Source organism: Alternaria conjuncta (genome assembly GCF_024043145.1).
Source record: "Alternaria conjuncta strain BMP 0040 chromosome Unknown scaffold_6, whole genome shotgun sequence".
Classification (NCBI taxonomy): domain Eukaryota; kingdom Fungi; phylum Ascomycota; class Dothideomycetes; order Pleosporales; family Pleosporaceae; genus Alternaria; species Alternaria conjuncta.
Window position 1 is genome coordinate 1,149,368 of NW_026250095.1, and position 18,524 is coordinate 1,167,891.

General features: G+C 52.7%; 7 protein-coding genes across 7 annotated transcripts; 3 read left to right on the top strand and 4 right to left on the bottom strand.

Moving 5' to 3' along the window:
* Window positions 1-370: 370 nt before the first annotated feature.
* J4E85_004788 (uncharacterized protein) lies at window positions 371-3,540 on the top strand (the record flags this gene model as incomplete). Its single annotated transcript, XM_051469041.1, has 4 exons — window positions 371-651; window positions 730-1,159; window positions 1,208-2,350; window positions 2,398-3,540. The coding sequence occupies 4 exons, from the start codon at window positions 371-373 to the stop codon at window positions 3,538-3,540; spliced, it is 2,997 nt and encodes a 998-aa protein (XP_051327256.1).
* Window positions 3,541-3,848: 308 nt separating this feature from the next.
* Window positions 3,849-4,397, bottom strand: J4E85_004789 (uncharacterized protein; the record flags this gene model as incomplete). Its single annotated transcript, XM_051469042.1, has 1 exon — window positions 3,849-4,397. The coding sequence occupies one exon, from the start codon at window positions 4,395-4,397 to the stop codon at window positions 3,849-3,851; it is 549 nt and encodes a 182-aa protein (XP_051327257.1).
* Window positions 4,398-5,295: 898 nt separating this feature from the next.
* J4E85_004790 (uncharacterized protein) lies at window positions 5,296-6,018 on the top strand (the record flags this gene model as incomplete). The annotated part of the gene is made up of 2 exons (XM_051469043.1): window positions 5,296-5,728; window positions 5,939-6,018. 2 exons carry the CDS (start codon window positions 5,296-5,298, stop codon window positions 6,016-6,018), a joined length of 513 nt encoding a protein of 170 aa, XP_051327258.1.
* Window positions 6,019-7,900: 1,882 nt separating this feature from the next.
* On the bottom strand, window positions 7,901-8,677 carry J4E85_004791 (uncharacterized protein; the record flags this gene model as incomplete). The annotated part of the gene is made up of 3 exons (XM_051469044.1): window positions 7,901-8,224; window positions 8,275-8,505; window positions 8,555-8,677. The coding sequence occupies 3 exons, from the start codon at window positions 8,675-8,677 to the stop codon at window positions 7,901-7,903; spliced, it is 678 nt and encodes a 225-aa protein (XP_051327259.1).
* Window positions 8,678-13,046: 4,369 nt separating this feature from the next.
* Window positions 13,047-15,104, bottom strand: J4E85_004792 (uncharacterized protein; the record flags this gene model as incomplete). The annotated part of the gene is made up of 2 exons (XM_051469045.1): window positions 13,047-13,193; window positions 13,242-15,104. 2 exons carry the CDS (start codon window positions 15,102-15,104, stop codon window positions 13,047-13,049), a joined length of 2,010 nt encoding a protein of 669 aa, XP_051327260.1.
* Window positions 15,105-16,255: 1,151 nt separating this feature from the next.
* J4E85_004793 (uncharacterized protein) lies at window positions 16,256-17,334 on the top strand (the record flags this gene model as incomplete). Its single annotated transcript, XM_051469046.1, has 2 exons — window positions 16,256-16,747; window positions 16,813-17,334. The coding sequence occupies 2 exons, from the start codon at window positions 16,256-16,258 to the stop codon at window positions 17,332-17,334; spliced, it is 1,014 nt and encodes a 337-aa protein (XP_051327261.1).
* A 110-nt stretch (window positions 17,335-17,444) lies between these two features.
* Window positions 17,445-18,143, bottom strand: J4E85_004794 (uncharacterized protein; the record flags this gene model as incomplete). Its single annotated transcript, XM_051469047.1, has 2 exons — window positions 17,445-17,683; window positions 17,741-18,143. 2 exons carry the CDS (start codon window positions 18,141-18,143, stop codon window positions 17,445-17,447), a joined length of 642 nt encoding a protein of 213 aa, XP_051327262.1.
* Window positions 18,144-18,524: the final 381 nt, after the last annotated feature.

An 18,524-nucleotide genomic window follows, 5' to 3' on the forward strand; every position in this document is an offset into this window, starting at 1 on the left:
GGACTCGGATTGACTAGATCGTGCCCCATGCGGCTGCTCACCCGCCAACGATTGACTACGTGAACGAGCTACCCGACCAACGCATCGTCCCGCTGTGCATGTACACTCTCGCGACGTCATCCGCTGCGTGAATGCTCTGCTACATCGCGAGCAAAGCATCGACATATCCATCCCAGAGTACTAGGCACGCGCATTTGCAGCTACTGTTCTAGCGCGCCATCCGAGGCCCACGACAGCCCACTTCCCACGTTGTCGCCTACGCCATTGTCGCCGATCACCACACCCGCGAGCCCAAGAGCCTCCCCTCGCGGCGATACCTCTACAGAAAGCGCGCCCAGCGGCGGCCTCCCCAGCGCACCCTTCGCCCACCATGACGACGCAAATACCCATGATCTCGGTGCCCATGAAGCAGACCAGCGAGATCGACTGGATAGCCCCGCTGAAGCAGTACATACGCGCCACGTATGGCGACGACCCAGAGCGCTACTCGGAGGAGTGTGGCACGCTGAATCGCTTGCGTCAGGATATGAGAGGCGCTGGCAAGGACAGTGCAGCAGGCCGGGATTTGCTCTACAGATACTACGGGCAGCTGGAACTGCTCGACCTGAGGTTTCCGGTGGATGAGAACCACATCAAAATAAGTTTCACATGGTACGTTGGCAAACGGGAAGGAGCACCTGAGAAGCAGACGGATTAGGCAAGAGTACGCCCAAGACTAACCAGCGTCAGGTTCGACGCCTTTACACACAAACCAACCTCTCAGTACTCCCTCGCATACGAAAAGGCCAGCATCATCTTCAACATCTCAGCCGTCCTATCTTGCCACGCCGCCCACCAGAACCGCCACGAAGATGTTGGGCTCAAGACCTCGTACCATTCGTTCCAGGCCTCCGCCGGCATGTTCACCTACATCAACGAGAACTTCCTGCACGCCCCCTCGACCGATCTCAGTCGCGAGACTGTCAAGACTTTGATCGCCATCATGCTGGCACAGGCGCAAGAAGTCTTTCTGGAGAAGCAGATTGCGGACGGCAAGAAGGTCGGCTTGCTGGCAAAACTTGCCAGTCAGGCCGCTTTTCTGTACACACAGGCAACGGAAGGGGCGCAGGAAAACGTTACGAACGCTGTGTTCGAAAAGGTCTGGCTATTGGTTTGCCAGGTGAGAATATCACAGCATTACTTGCTATCAAAACTAACGGTCGCGCAGATCAAATCGCACCACATGGCTTCGCTAGCCCAGTACTATCAAGCTCTGGCTGACGATGACGCCAACATTCACGGCGCAGCCATCTGCAGGCTACAGGTCGCCGAAGCGCATGCCAAAGACGCCAATCGAGCAGCCCACAGCTTCCCCAACAACGCGCCAGCCAACTCGAACCTAACTTCAGAGACTGGAGGCATACTCGCGGAGATGACGAAGAAACACCTAACCAACGTTCAGGAAAAGCTGCTAGAGTTTGGCAAAGACAACGACTTCATCTATCACCAAGGCATTCCGAATGAAGCGGCCTTGACACCAGTGCCCAAGATGCCTGCGGCCAAGGCGATACCCGTCAGCGAGTTATACCAGGGTCAGGACATTCAGAGAATCATCGGGCCAGATATCTTTCAAAAGATTGTACCTCTAGCCGTCACTGAATCGGCTAGTCTGTACGACGAAGAGAAGGCCAAGCTTATACGGGCTGAGAGCGAGCGTGTCGAGGTCGCCAACGACGAGATGGCCGCTAGTCTCGACTATCTCAAGCTACCTGACAGTCTCAATGTGCTGCGAGGAGGCATGGACCAAGATATGATGGTGGATAACGACTTTCGAAAGTGGTGCGAAGAGCTCGCTGGGCATCAATCATTTGGCCCTGCGTTCGAACAACTGGAAAGGGACAAGACCGAGATAATGAACTCTCTCGATGCCAGTATGAAGCAATTAGACATGGAAGAGAGTGTCTGCGAGAAGATGAGGTCCAAGTACGGATCCGAGTGGACACAGCAACCTAGCTCGCGGTTAACCTCGACATTACGAAACGATATCAGAAACTATCGAGGGGCAGTTCAAGAGGCGAGCACCAGCGACGCACAGCTATACAACACGTTTAGGCAATGTGAGGCCGACTTTGACGAGATGCGTTCAGCTGGTGAGACAGATGAAGCCGATGTGTTATATTCCCGGGCTATGGTCAAGGCAGGCGCAAGCAAGGGCAAAAGCCCTAGGCCAATGGAAGGCAACCTTATCGATGATGACATTGACGAGGGTCCGTCAGTCACCGATCAAATAGCAGCCGTCGAGGATATCCTACGGAAGCTGAATCTTGTAAAGAAGGAGAGGACGCAGATACTGAAGGATCTCAAAGACAAGGTACATGTCCGTCGACTTCCCCTCATAACGTATACTGACTGAAACAGGTTCACTCTGACGATATCTCTAACGTACTCATCCTCAACAAGAAAGCCATTGCGAATCAGGAGTCGCAATTGTTCAAAGCTGAGCTGGAGAAGTTCAGACCACATCAAAATCGTATACTGCAAGCCAATCATAAACAAGCTTCGTTCCTGAAAGAGCTGACCCGGACTTACTCCGATCTGCTGAAAGACAAGCGTGTGCGATCTGAGCAGAGCAAATACGAAGCCTTCTCGCGGCAGCGAAACACAGTTATGACGAAGTATCGCAGAGTGTATCAAAGTTTCAATGACCTCGTCGCTGGCTTGATGCGCGCCCAAAGCTTCTACACGGAGATGAAAGACACCGTGCTAAGTCTGCAGAAGAATGTTGAGACGTTCGTTAACAACAGGCGGAGTGAAGGCGGACAGCTACTGTCGAAGATTGAAGAGCGAAACAAGGCACAGGGTGCAGACCAGGAACAACAACGGATGAAAGACCTTATGGAGAGAATGTCCTTGGAGCCTTCGGGTTCGCCGGTATCACAAGGTGGAGGTCGCAAGAAGAGCATACCACCACCACTGTCTTCTACACCGGGCTACCCATCAAGTTCGGGGGCTGGCCATCCTGCTTATAACCCCGCGGCTTCACCACCCGTCACACCGCGCTACCCGATGACCACAGGCCCAGGGCAACAATACATGTCGCCACAGCAGTCCTATGGTCAACCCTCGAACGGCTACAACCAGCAACCACCTCCGCGTCGAGAGAGCTACCAACAACAATACCCTACACATCAGTCCCAGAACTCTCAGGGCTCCTCGGCTTACAATCCCGCGGTTCACAACCAATACAACCCGGTCTCCCCACCGGCACATCAACAATTCTTCTCCCCGCCACCTGCACAGCATCAGCAGCATCAGCCATGGGGTCAACCCCCTCCAAACCAGCAACAACAATGGGGTGGTACACCTCAGAACAATCTACCACAGGGTTATGTTCCACCGCCACCTCCCCCGGGACCGCCACCGAGTCACAATCAGCAAGATTACAGTCACTTTAGCCAAGGAGGGTATCCGAATGGACCTGGCGGATATGCGAACCAGCAGAGGCCAGCGCAAGGACAGAATGGCAATGACCCATGGGCAGGGTTAAGTGGCTGGAAATAAGGAACATGTAAAGCGAGAGAGAACCTTGTCTTGGCGCAGGTCATTTTCGATTGTTTGACAGTCTCGCTGCGCAGAGTTGGAGTTAGTTTACAGGTTCAGTTCATTCGGCAAGGTCTTCTGAATAGCGGACAGTGGATAACAATTGTGTATTGCCAAGGCAGGTGTAGATAGTTGGAAACATCAGACATGCGCAATCAGCTTTTGGCATAATTCCACACTGAGACGAAGTCTCGCAATCAATGCTCTGGGTATACTTAGCTCTTTTGCGTGTGCTACTGTGCCTTCACCGCGTGTTGCAGCTTGACAAGCTATTCACCCACAAAGTCATACACCATTCTCACCCTCAGCTCCTCGCCTTTGTTGTTGCTGATCTTCACGCGTCTCGTATGTCTCCTCTCTCCATCAACAACCTCGAAACCCCAAAGATGACTAGCCTCCCACTCGCCCTCTTTTTTTCCTTCTGCGTGGATCAATTTCCCGTCGCTATCTCCTTCGATCCAGTCACCCTCGCCCTCATCAACTACGCCCGTCTGCCTCCCCTCTTCAACACTGACCCATTGACTCCTTCCGGCTACCTCACCAAAGAAACCGTCCTTATTGGTACGCCACTCGTAGTCCAACGTGTACTCTTCGGTTGTACCGGGGATTTTTCCGCTTGTGATTGACTGCGCCATCTTGATGTGTTGGTTGTCGGGCTGGCTTATGTTCAGATGGATGGATGCTGCGGTGGCTGTCTTGCGGACTAGGACGTTGACGCCTTGCAGTGCGAGGACTAAGGCAAAGTCATCGGAGCAGGCTTTGTTTAGTTGCCATTTGCCGGAAAGGGATTGTAGAGATTTGTTTGGGGGCGCAGCCATGGTGTGTAATACTCAAGATGGATGATGGGTTTTGAGATGTTTCTCATCGCAGTGAGATGGTCGACTTCGGAAGATGATGCAACGCGCCATTATGGTGTGGGATGGTGTCGTCACCACCTGCATTGCCTAGATTCAGTCTCTTCATAGACTACTCATCTTGTTTGTTGCGTGTCGACATGTCTGCTGTGCAGATTCGTTTCTACGGAAGACCGTTGCAATTGAGAGGTGTGGATCCCAGTACGTTGGTATATTGGTGGCGTGTCGAGTTGCACTTCCTTCCCCCATGCGGAGATAACCGCCTCCGCTTCTAGTAAAGCTTCTTTCCGCGGCTCTGGTCATCCCTCTCGCACGACAATATCACCACCAACACAATAAAGCGCGCGCCATCGGGTCTGAGACATCTCACCAGCGAACAAATATGACGAAGACGGCCTATTCCAGGATTACCCTGCGTTGCTCCCAACCGTTATGGGCCGGTGTCACAGCAAAAGTGCCCTTGACATCATCTCGGACAATGCGGCATCAGCAAACTCTTCGTAAATGGTCATGCCCGTTACATCGCCCCTTGTTAGAGGGCATACGTACGAGGGAGGGATAAAGGTTGCGAGGTATAGTTGCACTAAAAGTGGCTTTGAGCGGCGATCGTTACCAGGCTAAATGCTGTTGGACGCACAGCGCTGCGGCTGAACACTGACGAGCGAGTTGGCCCTACCACCTACCCACATTGACATCACACCAACAGGCATCATGCAGCGAGGCGCAGGAATACTTATACAGCTTCCAACGCGTCAATTATCGTGGAGCCATCCACCGGCAACTGCATCTTAATCCTGCATATTCAATCTACATAAATATCCTTCCAACAGTCGTTGTCTAGTTATCGACTTCTTCAGTAAACATGTTGTTCACTTCAACCACAATCCTCGCTACGGCCTTCTGCTCGCTGGCGTCCGCGCTACCTACGTCGAATACAGTTGCTCGGGCGGGCGGCCCTGCGATTGTACCTATCCCCGCAACCTGTACCGTCACCGACCCTCTGCCCACTGGGTCAAATGCATCTTACATACCGTCGCCGGCTGCCCACGACGACATCCTCTACAGCTCCTACTACCCTTCCTACTCGTCGAATACAACCGCCATGGCACAGCAGTGCCTTCAACAATGTTACGGCTACGGATACCACACAGAGTGCAAGACATCATACTGGGCAGAGAACGTGGTAGTACCGGCAGGGTACTATGGCACAGCTGGCGGACAACTAGAGACGGCCTGTTTGATGTTCAGCAGAGCCTTGACCAGCGACGACTTCGTCGCTGCGCCAGAAGGCCAAGGTACCGGCGCGACGGCCGGTAACATTGCTTGCTGAAAGCATCACCTATGACGACGGAAGTTTGTTTCCACCAAGGCCTGTCGATTAATGAGAAACGATCTGAAACATGACATTTGGGGATTGGCGTTACGTCACGGGATAAACATGAGGACATCGATGCGGAGACGGTTTCACATTTCTACTAGGGAGAGCAACTAATTAATGATCTTAGACTACTACGTAATAATCCTCACACTGTTCGCTCACATCAAGATACCCCCCAAGGCTGTGATGTCACTCCGTGGTTCCTAACGTTCACCGACTACTAGAGATTAAGTACTACAGAGGAAAGATTCAGTATGGTTCGTTGACAACTTGACCTATGTGGTTAGTCTCTGGATACGATTACCCACTGGTCGCTTCCTCTTTCGGCGAAACCATGAAGTAGCTCATCGATGTGGTCGCTTTGGGAAAGAACGCTTCCGAGCTAACATCTGTTGACAGCATCCGCGTATGGGCCAAAGCTAGTACACCAATACTAGCAGACCCTCAACACCGGAAGCTGTTCTGGACATCAAGTTTGCCGATGTCGTCATTCCCACCCTCAAATTAGCGAGGTGGTATCGTGCGGCAAAACAGCTATTTTTGGGTGGTAAGAGTGCGGCGCGATTTCCCGTCGTGCAGGAAATCGAGTGCGGCAACAATCAAGTTTTGTCAGGTCGCAAGGCTGCGGGATTGTTCAGTACAAACTAAGGACTCGATAGATACGAGCTGCTGGTCCACGGTTGCCTCGTCTATTCTTACCTTTTCGCTATTACCGTGCTGCCTGGACATGGCAAGATGCAAGGCGCAATTGTGGGTGGGGCAAGAGCTATGTGGGAGGGCGAGCGGCGGCGACTTTGGGTTTGGCGTGATGCGCCTCCATCTGTCGCGTGTGAGGGCTTGCATTTACGAGGTCACGCTCGCGTCGCGCTTTGGGTGCATCGCTTGACATTTGCTCTGTGTCATACGCTGGAAGCGCATATCGTTGAAGTCGCGAGCTGGACTTGGCATGGTAAAGTACAGCGACGTCCCAGGATTATGGTAGTCGGTGGTCAAAGTTTATGGGGCGATATCCTTGCCGGCAACATTTGCTTGGTGGGTGACAGTCAAGAAACGCCCTTGGGTTCTCTACAATGATAGACTGATGGTGCAAAGACTTACTGCAACATCTTATCGCTCTGGAGACCAGACTGTAAGAAGATTGCGGTTCCGCGGGCGACTGCGATACACGTGCGTAGGCGTTCACCGAGGTCCAACACCCGGGTACCCTTTCCGCCACGCCTGATCTAGCCCCATAATACTATAAACGAGAGACCTCTTCTTCAACCTCAAACTTCAAGATGCACATCTGATGGCCATATCAGGAAGTTCTTAACCCGCAAATAGGACAAAACTCTCAATGCCGTCAAATACGTAGCATGCCCAAATCTAGCAGACGGCCACTTCACTGCGGCCGCGAAGTGAGACCACTGGATACGGTCGGGCCCTAGCTTTCCATCCTTCGGGCTATCTGCCACAGCTGACTTTCCCACGATCAACCCCGGCGTGCCACAGTAAGATTTTGGGGCTGGTAAGAGATGAGCATACTCCGATCGGAGTTTCTGCGACGTTCATTGGCGGCATTGCGGAGATGTATAGGTAATTTGGCTGATGCTGACGGGCCGGCTTCCTATATCGGCACTGCAGTTCTTCAATTCGGAAATATGGAGAGCGATTTGGGGCTGTTGTCAATCACAGGAAGCAAGTATCCGCATGGTCGTATTCATGTACGCTCGTCCATGGCCAAGAATGGGCATCACGCAGGTCCTCGAGGGGCTAAAAGCGCGTAGGCGAAGTCCATCTTACAGTATGGTGGGTACAATTCCGTATTAGGTACTATCTACGATAGATTGGCCGTAGCTTCGTGGGTCTTGACCATGTAGTGAAGGCTGGTATCAACCAGTGGTGATCGTCACACCACGCGTTGGAAAGTAGTTCAGAAATTCTTGGTGAACAGGGTTTTGCAGACGAAAAAGTAAATGTAGCTGAAAGACACCTGCAGGCTAGTGCCCAATGAACGCTGGCTTGAAAGCAAAAGCAAAATGGGTATAGACAAGAAGCGAAGTTGAAAAGAAGGAAACGCAATGCCCGAGCATCATTAGCCAACGAAATGCTAGGATATCTCTGTCTTCACGGGTACCGTACCCTTGAATTCCCCATGTAGTATATCCAGGAGCTTGCGGAGGGTATCCGAATTGCTCCCTCGCCTGCGCGTGACTGTACCCTCATCATCCTCACCCTCCGCGTCGTCGTCCTGTGTAAGAAGCTCGATGGTCTTTCGAAGCTTTTCGTAGGCCGCGTTAAGCTCCGTATGCGATACTTCGAGCTTAGTGTATCTCTCGTTCAAGACCGCAAGCTGCGCTTCAAGGTCTCGGGCGTGCTTCTCTTTCCGCTCTCGAAACGCACGTTGAGCGGCACGATTTTGAGCCCTTCGTCGCTGTACAAATGTTAGCCTTAGGTTTTGTTTGTGCGATATAGGATACATACCCCTGAGGTAGTGTGTGTTCGTTCGGTTGGCGCGGGCGTAGGCATAGTCCCGAACGTAGATTCAGCGTGCTGCAGTGGTCGAGGACTGCAGTATGGACTGTCGTGATCGGATCCGAAATCGGAGGGTGTCATTGGCATGGGGTATGATCCAAACTGCATAGGCTCATCGACGATGTGAGGGTAGTAAGCTTGGTGAATAGGTGCAGGAAATTGGTCGTATGTAGATGAGACCTTGAGCAAGTCAGTTTTGTAGACTAGGGGAGTTCAACATAAGACTCACAGGCGACCCGCTTAGACTCGGAACCTTGGAAAGATCTGGAGGCATTTCAAATACGGCTGGCTGATGTGTTGGGGCGATGTAGTTTCCCTGTGCCATCCAGTAATCGAATGAGTGAGAATCCATTGTGTGTGATTTGCGATTGCAGATAAGTGATGACGAGAAAGTTGGTAAGTCTTTGCGCAAGGCAGAATGGTGTATAGGAATGAGCGATTGTTCTTCTTGTGATTAAGACGTGTGTTGGAAGCCGCTGCTGAGATAATGTGCAAGTGTTGTGTCAGTTCAAGTTGAGATACGTGTGTCGTGGAGATGGCTTACACAACGGTGGGCAAGCTGAGATCTTATACACTGTGCGGACGTCGCGCATGTCTCCCTCGGAACCGCGTCGAGTCACATGAGATGGCGGCCAGTGGCTTGAGCAGGGATATCTGACCATGCAATTATGCCCGCGAACACCCCCAACGGCCATGGTGGACCCTGAAGATGTGGCTTTCAGCGGAATACGTGCAGAAGATAGCTTGAATCGCATGCTCATACAGCTGCTACCGGCACACGCGTCCGAAGCACGGCCCACCAGTGCAGCAAGCACACCAGTTGTTGTTATTCTCGTCTTCGAGTGGTTCCCAGAGTTACACCAGCCATGGCCGCGAGACAGGGGTCTGCATGGAGGCGTGCGCTTTACTCTTTCAAGTCTTTGATAAAAAGATTAGTACGCATGCTGAACTAGCTGCAACAATTTGCAGCCAACCAAAACCACGGTATCAAAGTAGTTCGCTGTCGCATTTGGTGACAGTCAGAGAGGTGCCTGGTCTTGTCTTCATAGAAAACCACCCCACTTGAGGGTTATCGTCCCGCACAAGATGCATGGTAGGGCTGGATCTCCAGAAGTTCGGCAGTCCTTGGCTGTGATGAGGTATCTTGAACGATCGATCGAACAACATTCGTAGTGAGGGGCTCACATACCTCAACGCAGACGCTCTGTATTGCGCTGAGTCTAAGGAACTTGTCTACATGACGACGTCAGAGCGATGCACTGACCCAAAACTACGTTCAGCTGGGCTGTTGAGCCTTCGCTTCCACTGCGAGCCTTGGGCCGAAGTTCGGTCGTAGTGAAGTGTCGTTCGCGCTAACTGGGAACGATGTAAAGTGCATGCAATTCTGTCACCGCTCTTCCTCGCTCGCTGCGAGAATACCGACACAGGGGCTATATTGGCTACCACCGCTATAACCCGCTACCATGTGTATTGCGCCCTTCTGGCGAGAACAACCATGTCAGGCCTTAGCGCATTCGGATGCGTTACGACTTCCGGGTGCGACGACTACGGAAAAAAGGCAGCTATCGTATGCTTCGCTAGCTTGATACAAAAGAGCAGAGCGTAGAATGCGCTCCTTCACATGTCTTGTCGTGCATTTGAAGGAAAGCAGGTATTCGCAGGGTCGGCAGGCGATCGGTGAGCGTCGGGTACAGCTGCCTGGGGGTGGCCGAAAAGGAACCCTATGGTGGCAGCACGTGGAACGCTAACTGAGCTGAAAGTCTACCTACGTAAGCGCGCTTGCCATGACTTATCAGTAGCCTTGTCCATGAACATTCCCAAGCGACCACCATCTTACATCAGGGAAATGCTCGGCGACGTAAGGTGATATATACTCACCGTATGCATCCGAGCAGGCTACAGGATGCAGAATACCTATGTCTGGTGCTCGAAACGTTATCGATGCCTTGCGCCAGGCTGTGGAGAGTCTCACCTGGCCGGTATGGTGTGATTCTTACATTGCACGACCCACGTGGAAAGAGACAGCCCTACGGCGTTCTGCTGTGACTACGCTGGACTACTTACCGAAACCAGTAATTCTGCACTTCCAGCGTGGCGGCGCACTAGTGACGTTCGCAAGAGGGACGCACCGGCTCGGGCTGCCGGTCTGGAGCTGCTTTCGCGAAACGAGCCTGTAGGCTGAAGAACCACCGCCCGCCGTCTTACGCATCCACCGGGTCCGCATGGGGCTATTTGGTCTAACCTTGTAGTAGGATTGCCAGCCGATACATTCTCAAGCGAATCGTGTATCTTATCTGATGGTCCTTCTCCCGCCACATTCGCTGCCGTCAAGCATACTCGTTAAAGCCTGCGCCGATTTGGTCTCGGCGCTGCAAGTCATTAGTGTGCCATCCCTAACCGGCAACACAACCTCTCTGCCCCGCTGCTGACACACCTCATTCTCCGCAACATGAATCCCCAGCTTACACCCTAAACCCATGAAACTTCGAGGCTATCTCACCGGCTAAACGGTCAGTAGCGGGAGATGAGATTAACCTGCGAGTTGGCGGACATAGGCGAGTTACAGGCCGCTTCACTGCATCCGCATCGGGGCACAGCGCACCAAGAAACATACAAAACGCTAGACCGAAGTGTCGAATGTTAATGCAAATACTCTGCATTATCTACACAGGATAGATGAGGCTGTCCAGTAGCAACGTTGGTTTGCCATGTTTCGCTCATTCCAAACACCATAGGACGTGTGACATACAATTACACGGCCTCTGTACCACATCCCCGTTCCAATGCTATGGATTTGGATCAGCTAACCCAGTTCAACTCACCTTCTCACATTCGAGCCATCTATCACGGTCCCAAAGCGTAGTAGCGCAGAACGCACGTCAGGGTCCAGCGCTTGTAGATCCTGGCGGACACTAACAGCCCTACGACAACTATCGCTGCTTTAGATCCGCCGCCTTACCAGACCCCACCGTTCAGATCTATCGTACGATTTATAGCCATTATCATGCAATGCTCAACAAGTGACGGGGAAGATAGATGATCGCCGCCTGCAGCACGTCTGCCCATCTATCATCTAGAAAGAGCTTTTGATAATGTACCAGTAGCATCATGTACGTTGATACCTGCAACAGTCTGGAAACATGCATACGTTTTATCTCGTCGTTTGACAAGGGCCGGTTATCAGAGATGCTCTTTACTCAACACAAGCACAAATTAAATGGTTAGCTTTATGCGACATTACGCATACTAACGACTCCTCTTACTATCCATCTTGATACCTACAGTCTTGAGTCAAAGCGGGTCCGAACTACCACCGATGACACCACTGCCACAATGCTGACTGCATACCCGTATCGCGTAAGCCGTCCAGCACCAATCACATCACAGCCTGCACGCTTCGGACCCGATCCAAGACCGTTCCCTTTCCAGAGCTCAACGGACATGGTCTCACATGAGTCAGTGCGTCTTCTACGGGCCTTCTAGAAGGTGACTGTACCTCAGCTTCGACGTTGCGCAAGTCTTGGGAGAAGTCTGTGCACCGGGGCTTCATTGCGATTCGATGGAGGGCTGCAGATACGAAGTGTTGGTACGAGAAGCTTGGTGATGCTTCGCTAGCAGTGATTCCGATTAACGAAGTCGCCGTGATCGCTCGATGACTACAAAGCTTGTACACCTACCTAATACCTCATCTGTTCCTGGATCGGAGGTGATGTCACCGAGCGCAGACCTTCATGCTACGTCACTGCTATGAGGCAGCGCTAGATACACTGGCTACGTGATATACACCTCGCCACTCTTCATTCATCTTTTTACTCCTTAATAACTAGCAAGAGTCTGACTGACTACTTTGTGACTTCGTGCCCACGCTTGACATTCATCTTAGCATGCAACGACGAGCATGTTGCTGTTTCAGAAGATTCAAGTATATTTCAGGTGTGGAAAGCAAGGTCTTGGAAAACAAGGGTATATTTTCATGTCTAGATGCTATATCTAAACGCTTTGCTCTTGGAACAGCTCTTCCGTTGTATGTACTGTTCCTCCTAAAACACATAAGAAGGGATAGGACACGTCACGACACGTTGCACGAAATAGCTTCGGTTAGCAAAAGATGGCTATGGATGGGGTATCAACATCAGGGCGTTTACGCAGTGCATGGTGCCATCAACCTGTGCGAGCCTCGCAATCATAAGCGAAGCATCACAACAGGACGAGTGGGCGCGGAGGTATAGGTGAGATATCGTGTGCCGTGAAAGGGAGTAGGTGCATGGAGCAGAAGTTAACCGATGGGAGGCTTGGGCGCAAGGTCTAAATCCGGCGATGGGTTGCAGTGGAACCAGGCGGATGATGGTGTTCTTTGGGATGTTTTGCTAGGGCCAATGCTGCGTAGGTTGGTCGCTGTGGAAGTCCAAATCCGGCGAGGGCTGCGTGGTCCGGATGTCGCATGGAAACCAATGTGGAGTGGTCGCAACGGCTTGCTGCTTGGAACTGGTTGTCGCAAGGCGAGTCGACAACTGCTTCGGATAGAGTCGCTCGTGTTGCAATGGGGCTTACCTTCACATTTCACCTCGACACCACTCATCTCCATGTGGGTCATTGAAGTTGAACATCTTGGTGTTCGAGTACTATAGATCATTAGCAGGTAGATGTCCCAAACTCCTCCCATTTTGGGTCGCTATAACGCCATATCGCTATGCATGACAGAAAATATTAGAATGTATACTTTAGAGTGTCCAAAGACCGCTGCGTCGTTTGCCCATGGGGTAGACCAGAAGGGCAGCCATGAACAACCCGACAGTGATGCCGATAGCAATCTGGATCATGGACGCAGCGACATTGAAGACGATGGCATTGAGGCTGTCGGTGGTGGTCTGCGCTACGTCAGTAATGTTTTCGTAGCGAGATGAAGGATTGCTAACGTCGGTCGATGTCTCTGCGCCCTTGATCAGAGCTGATGCTGTTCGTAGGGCAGAGTTGATACTGCCACTCGACGCAAGAGAGCCCGGAACTTGGACGTATACTGCAGGTAGGAGGACGGCAGCTGCAACTCCATGACGTAATCGGCTGTACAAGTTTGCCAACACGCCGATAGTGAAGGCGCCAAATGTATAGGCGATGGGGGCAGATGAGGAAAACTTCAGGCCAGCGTAGAAGTTGACAATGTAGCCAGCAAACGCGATGGTTATCATAGCCGGCATCTGCTTGTACTTGGCCTGTACCGTGAAGGTCGTGAAGAAGACGTAGAGTGGGACCATGAGGAAGTTCCAGTATGGGTTCATTGGATCCTGGCACTGGGTCGAATTGGTGGCGTTGGAGTCTATCGCACCGTATATAGCTGTGCCGACAGTGATGCCGTATCCGAGAAAGAGCGAGTAGATGATGGCGAAGACAAGGCGGATAGATCCCGGTACGATAGCACGAGACTGGAGCTCCAGGGCCGAGCTGAGCACCAACCATCCGGGAAGGATTAGAGCGATGGCGCTCTGTGCAATGGCCGAGAAACAGAAGAGGTTCCCGTTGTTGATGCTACCAAACGCCCGCGCAAGGAAGCTCATGAGGATAGTTGCAGTGATTTCGAAGACAGTGCTGTATGTCTTGGACAGCGGAGCGATGACAAGCTGGAGCAGCCCGAGGACAATGCCGAGTACGAAGATGACGGGCATGTCGATGGGGCGGGCCTTGAAGAAGCAAGAGACTGCCGCACTAGCAAGACCGTACATGAGGACAGTCAGCCAACGTGGATGGCGATCCTTTGCGTTGATGACGTCGTCCAAGCGGGCAAGAGCCTCGTCCAAGCTGATGACGTCGTGCAAAACCTCCTTGTAGATGTCGTGAGTGTCCTTCAGCTTGCCGAGGTTGACGCCTTGGTCGGTGCGAACGATCTTGACTTCAGCGGTGTGGGTCATGCTGTCATCGAAGGAGATGATCATACACCCGGGGATGTAGAGGAATTGGGAGTTGATCTCAAGGACCTTGGCCGTTGTCGCAAGGTACTCTTCGAGGCGATGTGTGGGTGCGCCAAAGAGCATGAGAGCGCGGCACATGCGGATGATGTACTGCTGTCGCTTGAGGATGTTTGCAACGTGTATCTTGATTCTGGCATCCTGATCTTCCTTTGGCTTCAACACCTTGGCAATGATTCCTCCACTGCTACTGCGCTTGTGATGGCGCGGGCGCATGGCGGCGTCTTTCTTGTCATCCTTGGGGTTTGCCAGCTTGGCTGAAGCGCCAACGAGAGTCGCCAGCGTCTCTGTTGACTGCATTGGCTTGTTTGCGTTGTACCATTTCTTCTTCGAGGGGGTGCTGGGTCCTGAAGAAGACCCAGGTCGCGACCTCTGTGTGGGTGATGTCTCGCTGGCTTCGGAGGATGTATCGGTATAACCGCGCACCGGTTGCTTGTAGGCTTGCAGGAGCTGGTAGAAGATGCCGCCGTTGGTGTTGCCGGTGACAGTGTAGGCGCCCTCGGGATCCACTTCGCTCACCGGCGGCGCGTTGTGGCTTTGTTGGCCGGTGTGGTATGCATTCCAGAGCTCTTCGGCGTCGGTGGTGTGCTCGTTGGTGGTGATTTCATTCGACCCGGATTCGCTGATGCGGGTGTAGCTCTGGACGTGTTCTAGGGGCGCAGGGACTTCGACGTTGGCCGAGCTGTTGAACCTGACCCGCGTCTTGCCGGTTGCTTGCTCGGGCTGCATCGAGGGCGAGGGGTACGTGGGCGGCATCTGCTGCATCTCGTGCGAGTCGACGTGCGTGTGCTCCGACGAGTTGGTGGTCGAGGGCTCCATTGCGGCGGGTGCTGCGTAGGAGAGGGAAGCGCTGTGCGGTTGCTGTGCTTATGGAAAAAGAAGAAGAAGAGATGAGGACGACCGCCACGTTGGAGGCGCCATGAGACTTTGAGTACTCCGGCTACGATGGTCCGGCACTTTGCTGTGCGTAATGGTCCTCGGACCGCAACCCAAAATACATTTGCGTTCGGTCGCGACCTGGCTGTGGATCCGAAACACAAGGCCGGCGGGTAGAAGCGATCAAAGGGGTCGCCGAAACGGGAAGCAAAGTTGCAAACTGGAGCCCAAACGCGTCGTGACTGTGTGAGCCATGATGCAACGCCAACGTGCGAGAGCTGCGAATGTGTCAAGGAATCGCTGCCATTGGTCCGTTGCCCGACCAGACCACGCCCGCTCTATCCGTGCCATCTTTGAAATATGGATCTTTGCATCAGCTGCTAAAGCATGGCGCGCATCCCCGACTCAACATGTCAATCCCCATGGGGCGTGCGCATAAGCGTGCACTCAATTCCTCTGTTCTTTGGTGCTGCGTCGAGTCATGGTGGCTGAAAATTTATCGTCGTTTGACGAATGCGAGGTTGTGCGAATGCGACATTGGCTTCAGCCCATGTTTGAGCTAGCAGCACCATCCGGTATACACCTTCATGTGCTGGCATACTCCTCGTTTGCAATCTTCACAAGCAAGTACCCGCTGTCTCTCATCAAGTTCCCACCATGACGCGTGTCGGGTTCATCAGCCGCGACCATCCATGACACTTCCTTTGTACCTTCCAGGGATACATTAACATCGTCACTCGCTCTCCCGCTGAGCCGACGCAAGAAGCTTGCTTGTAGCATACAGTCACCGCGCCTTTGCAAGGTGGCACCGGCGTCGCCAGGCATCATTGGAAGCAAACTCACGCCAGCTTACGCCAAGGCCTAGGTGACATGTTGACTGAGGGAACGAATCAACTCACAGTGGAATGTGAGAATAGCTGAGCTGGTTGCGGTCATGTCGCTGCCAGAGTAGTCAGACTCCAGCATGCACGCCCTATGAGCAACATGTCAGTGTAGATTCATCCTTCCCCGCCTACAGTGAAGACCAGTCATTACATTTGTGTAAATACTCCAATCACGCTTTTTCGATCTCAGTTGCATAACAAAGCACGACAATGGACCAGTCGCGAAAGACATGCGTAACGTACGTGGCTGCCGACTGCGGCTCCATCATACCAGGGAAGTCCAGGGCGGCTGCGGCTTTCAAAACGGTCGACATCTACCGCAGACTGGTCGAAGCGGGCGTAAACGTTATTGACATCGACCCAAGTCAATTCCCCGACAGCGATGGCCCGGCCCCAGGACCGGACGTGCTCGACGGAGAGGTGACCTACAAGCCCAGCCCCTTCGTACCAGGCAATATCCGCAACAGGACGGGTAATCTGGAGCTCCTTCGCAGAGTGCGAAAGAAGATGACCGTGAACTTCCAGGCGGAGCCCAGATCATTCCAGCTAGTTCTTGGGGGCGAGTGCTGCATGCTGCCAGCCATTCTTTCCTCTGTCAAGCAAGAGTACCAAGACTCTACTATCGGTCTCATCTATATCGACGCGGACACTGATCTGCACTCACCTTTGGACGACGATTGGAAGGGCTACTTTGCAAGCATGGTGAGCAAACTTCAGACGCAAGAGGAACGTGAGCCAAACACTGACTTCGTACACTTCATCTGCAGACGATGACGCAGCTCATGGCGCGGCCCGGAGCAATTAGTGACGAATCGGAAGGCACACTGGACCCTGTACTCGCTCGTGAGAAGCTCTGCGACAGTAACAATACAGTTTTCTTTGGCACAAACCTTCCCCACTCGGGGAACAAGCCGAAGCACCTAGCATATCTGAACGACGAGCACTTCAAAGTTATCTCGTCAGAAGCGGTGGCAAACCATCCGGAAGGACGTGCAAACGAAGCATTGGAGCACCTTGAGCAGAACAAGGTTGAGGCTATCTGGGTCCACCTTGATATTGACTCCATTGATCCAGGCGAATTCCCGCTGGCAAATGTCCCAAACTTTACAGGTGTGGCATTTCAGACGATGATGCAAGCCCTGACAGTACTCATGGCTAGCACCAATGTCGTTGGACTGTCCATCGCAGAGGCCAATCCAGATCATGATCCTGACCTGGCCATGACGACGATGCTAACCAAAGAGATCGTGAGTATGCTTGCGAGAAGGGAACTGGGTCACTCATTTTGAACGGTCTGGAAATGCGGCCTGAGCACACGAGACCTGGACGTAGGCTGGAAACAAGCGGGTAGGACCATTCATCTTCATAGCAATTCGGCGATTATTATTTCTGGTATCGTCTATCGCTTGGGCTCGTACACAAAAGCGACCTCCTCGTACATCTCCCCATTAACTACCAACCTGATTCTACCCCTCTCTATGAAGCCCGCTTTCTGATAAAACGTCTGCGCAGCTTCAACGGTACTGTCCAAGTACACAGGCACCCCTTCCTTCTCGCACAAGTCCATGCCCCAGCGCAGTAGCAAGGTACCAATACCCATTCGAGAATAATCAGGTGATACAGCGAGCCACATAAGATCTAGACCTCCAATTAGTCCGCATCTCAGGTCATGCAGAAGCACGTAACACCACCTACCATAATGCGGCGTATGCCCAATGACTTCCTCCACAGTCTTTCCAGCGGCCGCTAACCAAGGCTTCAACACATTCCAATCAGTGCCCTCCGGCAACTTCCAAGTTGGTAGTTTCCAGTCCTGCTCTTCGGCCTTGATCGGATGGCACCACACGGCATAGCCTACAGTCTTACCTTGCTCTTCCCTCACTTCAGCCTCGTCCGTGTGTTTGGCGACTAGGACTGTAATTTTGGGCTCCTTCATGTCAGCTAAGATTTTTTCTTCGACGCAGCCCTGAAGTGCTGCCCATATAGCAGGGGTGGGGTAGATGGCTCGCATGAGGGCGTTGGAGCTGAACGCTTGGACATGTAGGGCGGCGATGTCGACTGCATCTTTGGGCTGGGCTGGGGATATGGACACGGGCATTGTGGTTGATGTTTGGGCTCAAGAAACGATGCTTCTAGGTCAGGGTTTAGGGGGGGCGATGCACAAGGTCGTAGCGTGCATATGTGAACGTGGTCAAGTTGGATTTGATGGCTGAGGCTGGAGGGGTCACATGGTTTTTGTCAGCCTCGTGTGACGTATTTTGATGGATCTAGAAGCAAAACAATTAGAGCAAGCACAAACAAAATGCAGTGGTTTGGCCCAATCTTGCTGACCAAGTTTGCCCGGGCAGGGGAAGAGAGTCGTGTGTAGTCCGTGGTGCGCTAGCATACAGGTTTCTACCTTGCCCCTGCTCTGTTCTCATATCTGTGCGCATCGGGAAGGCCCGTTTGAGGATGGAAAAACAAATTGCATGTTGGCTGA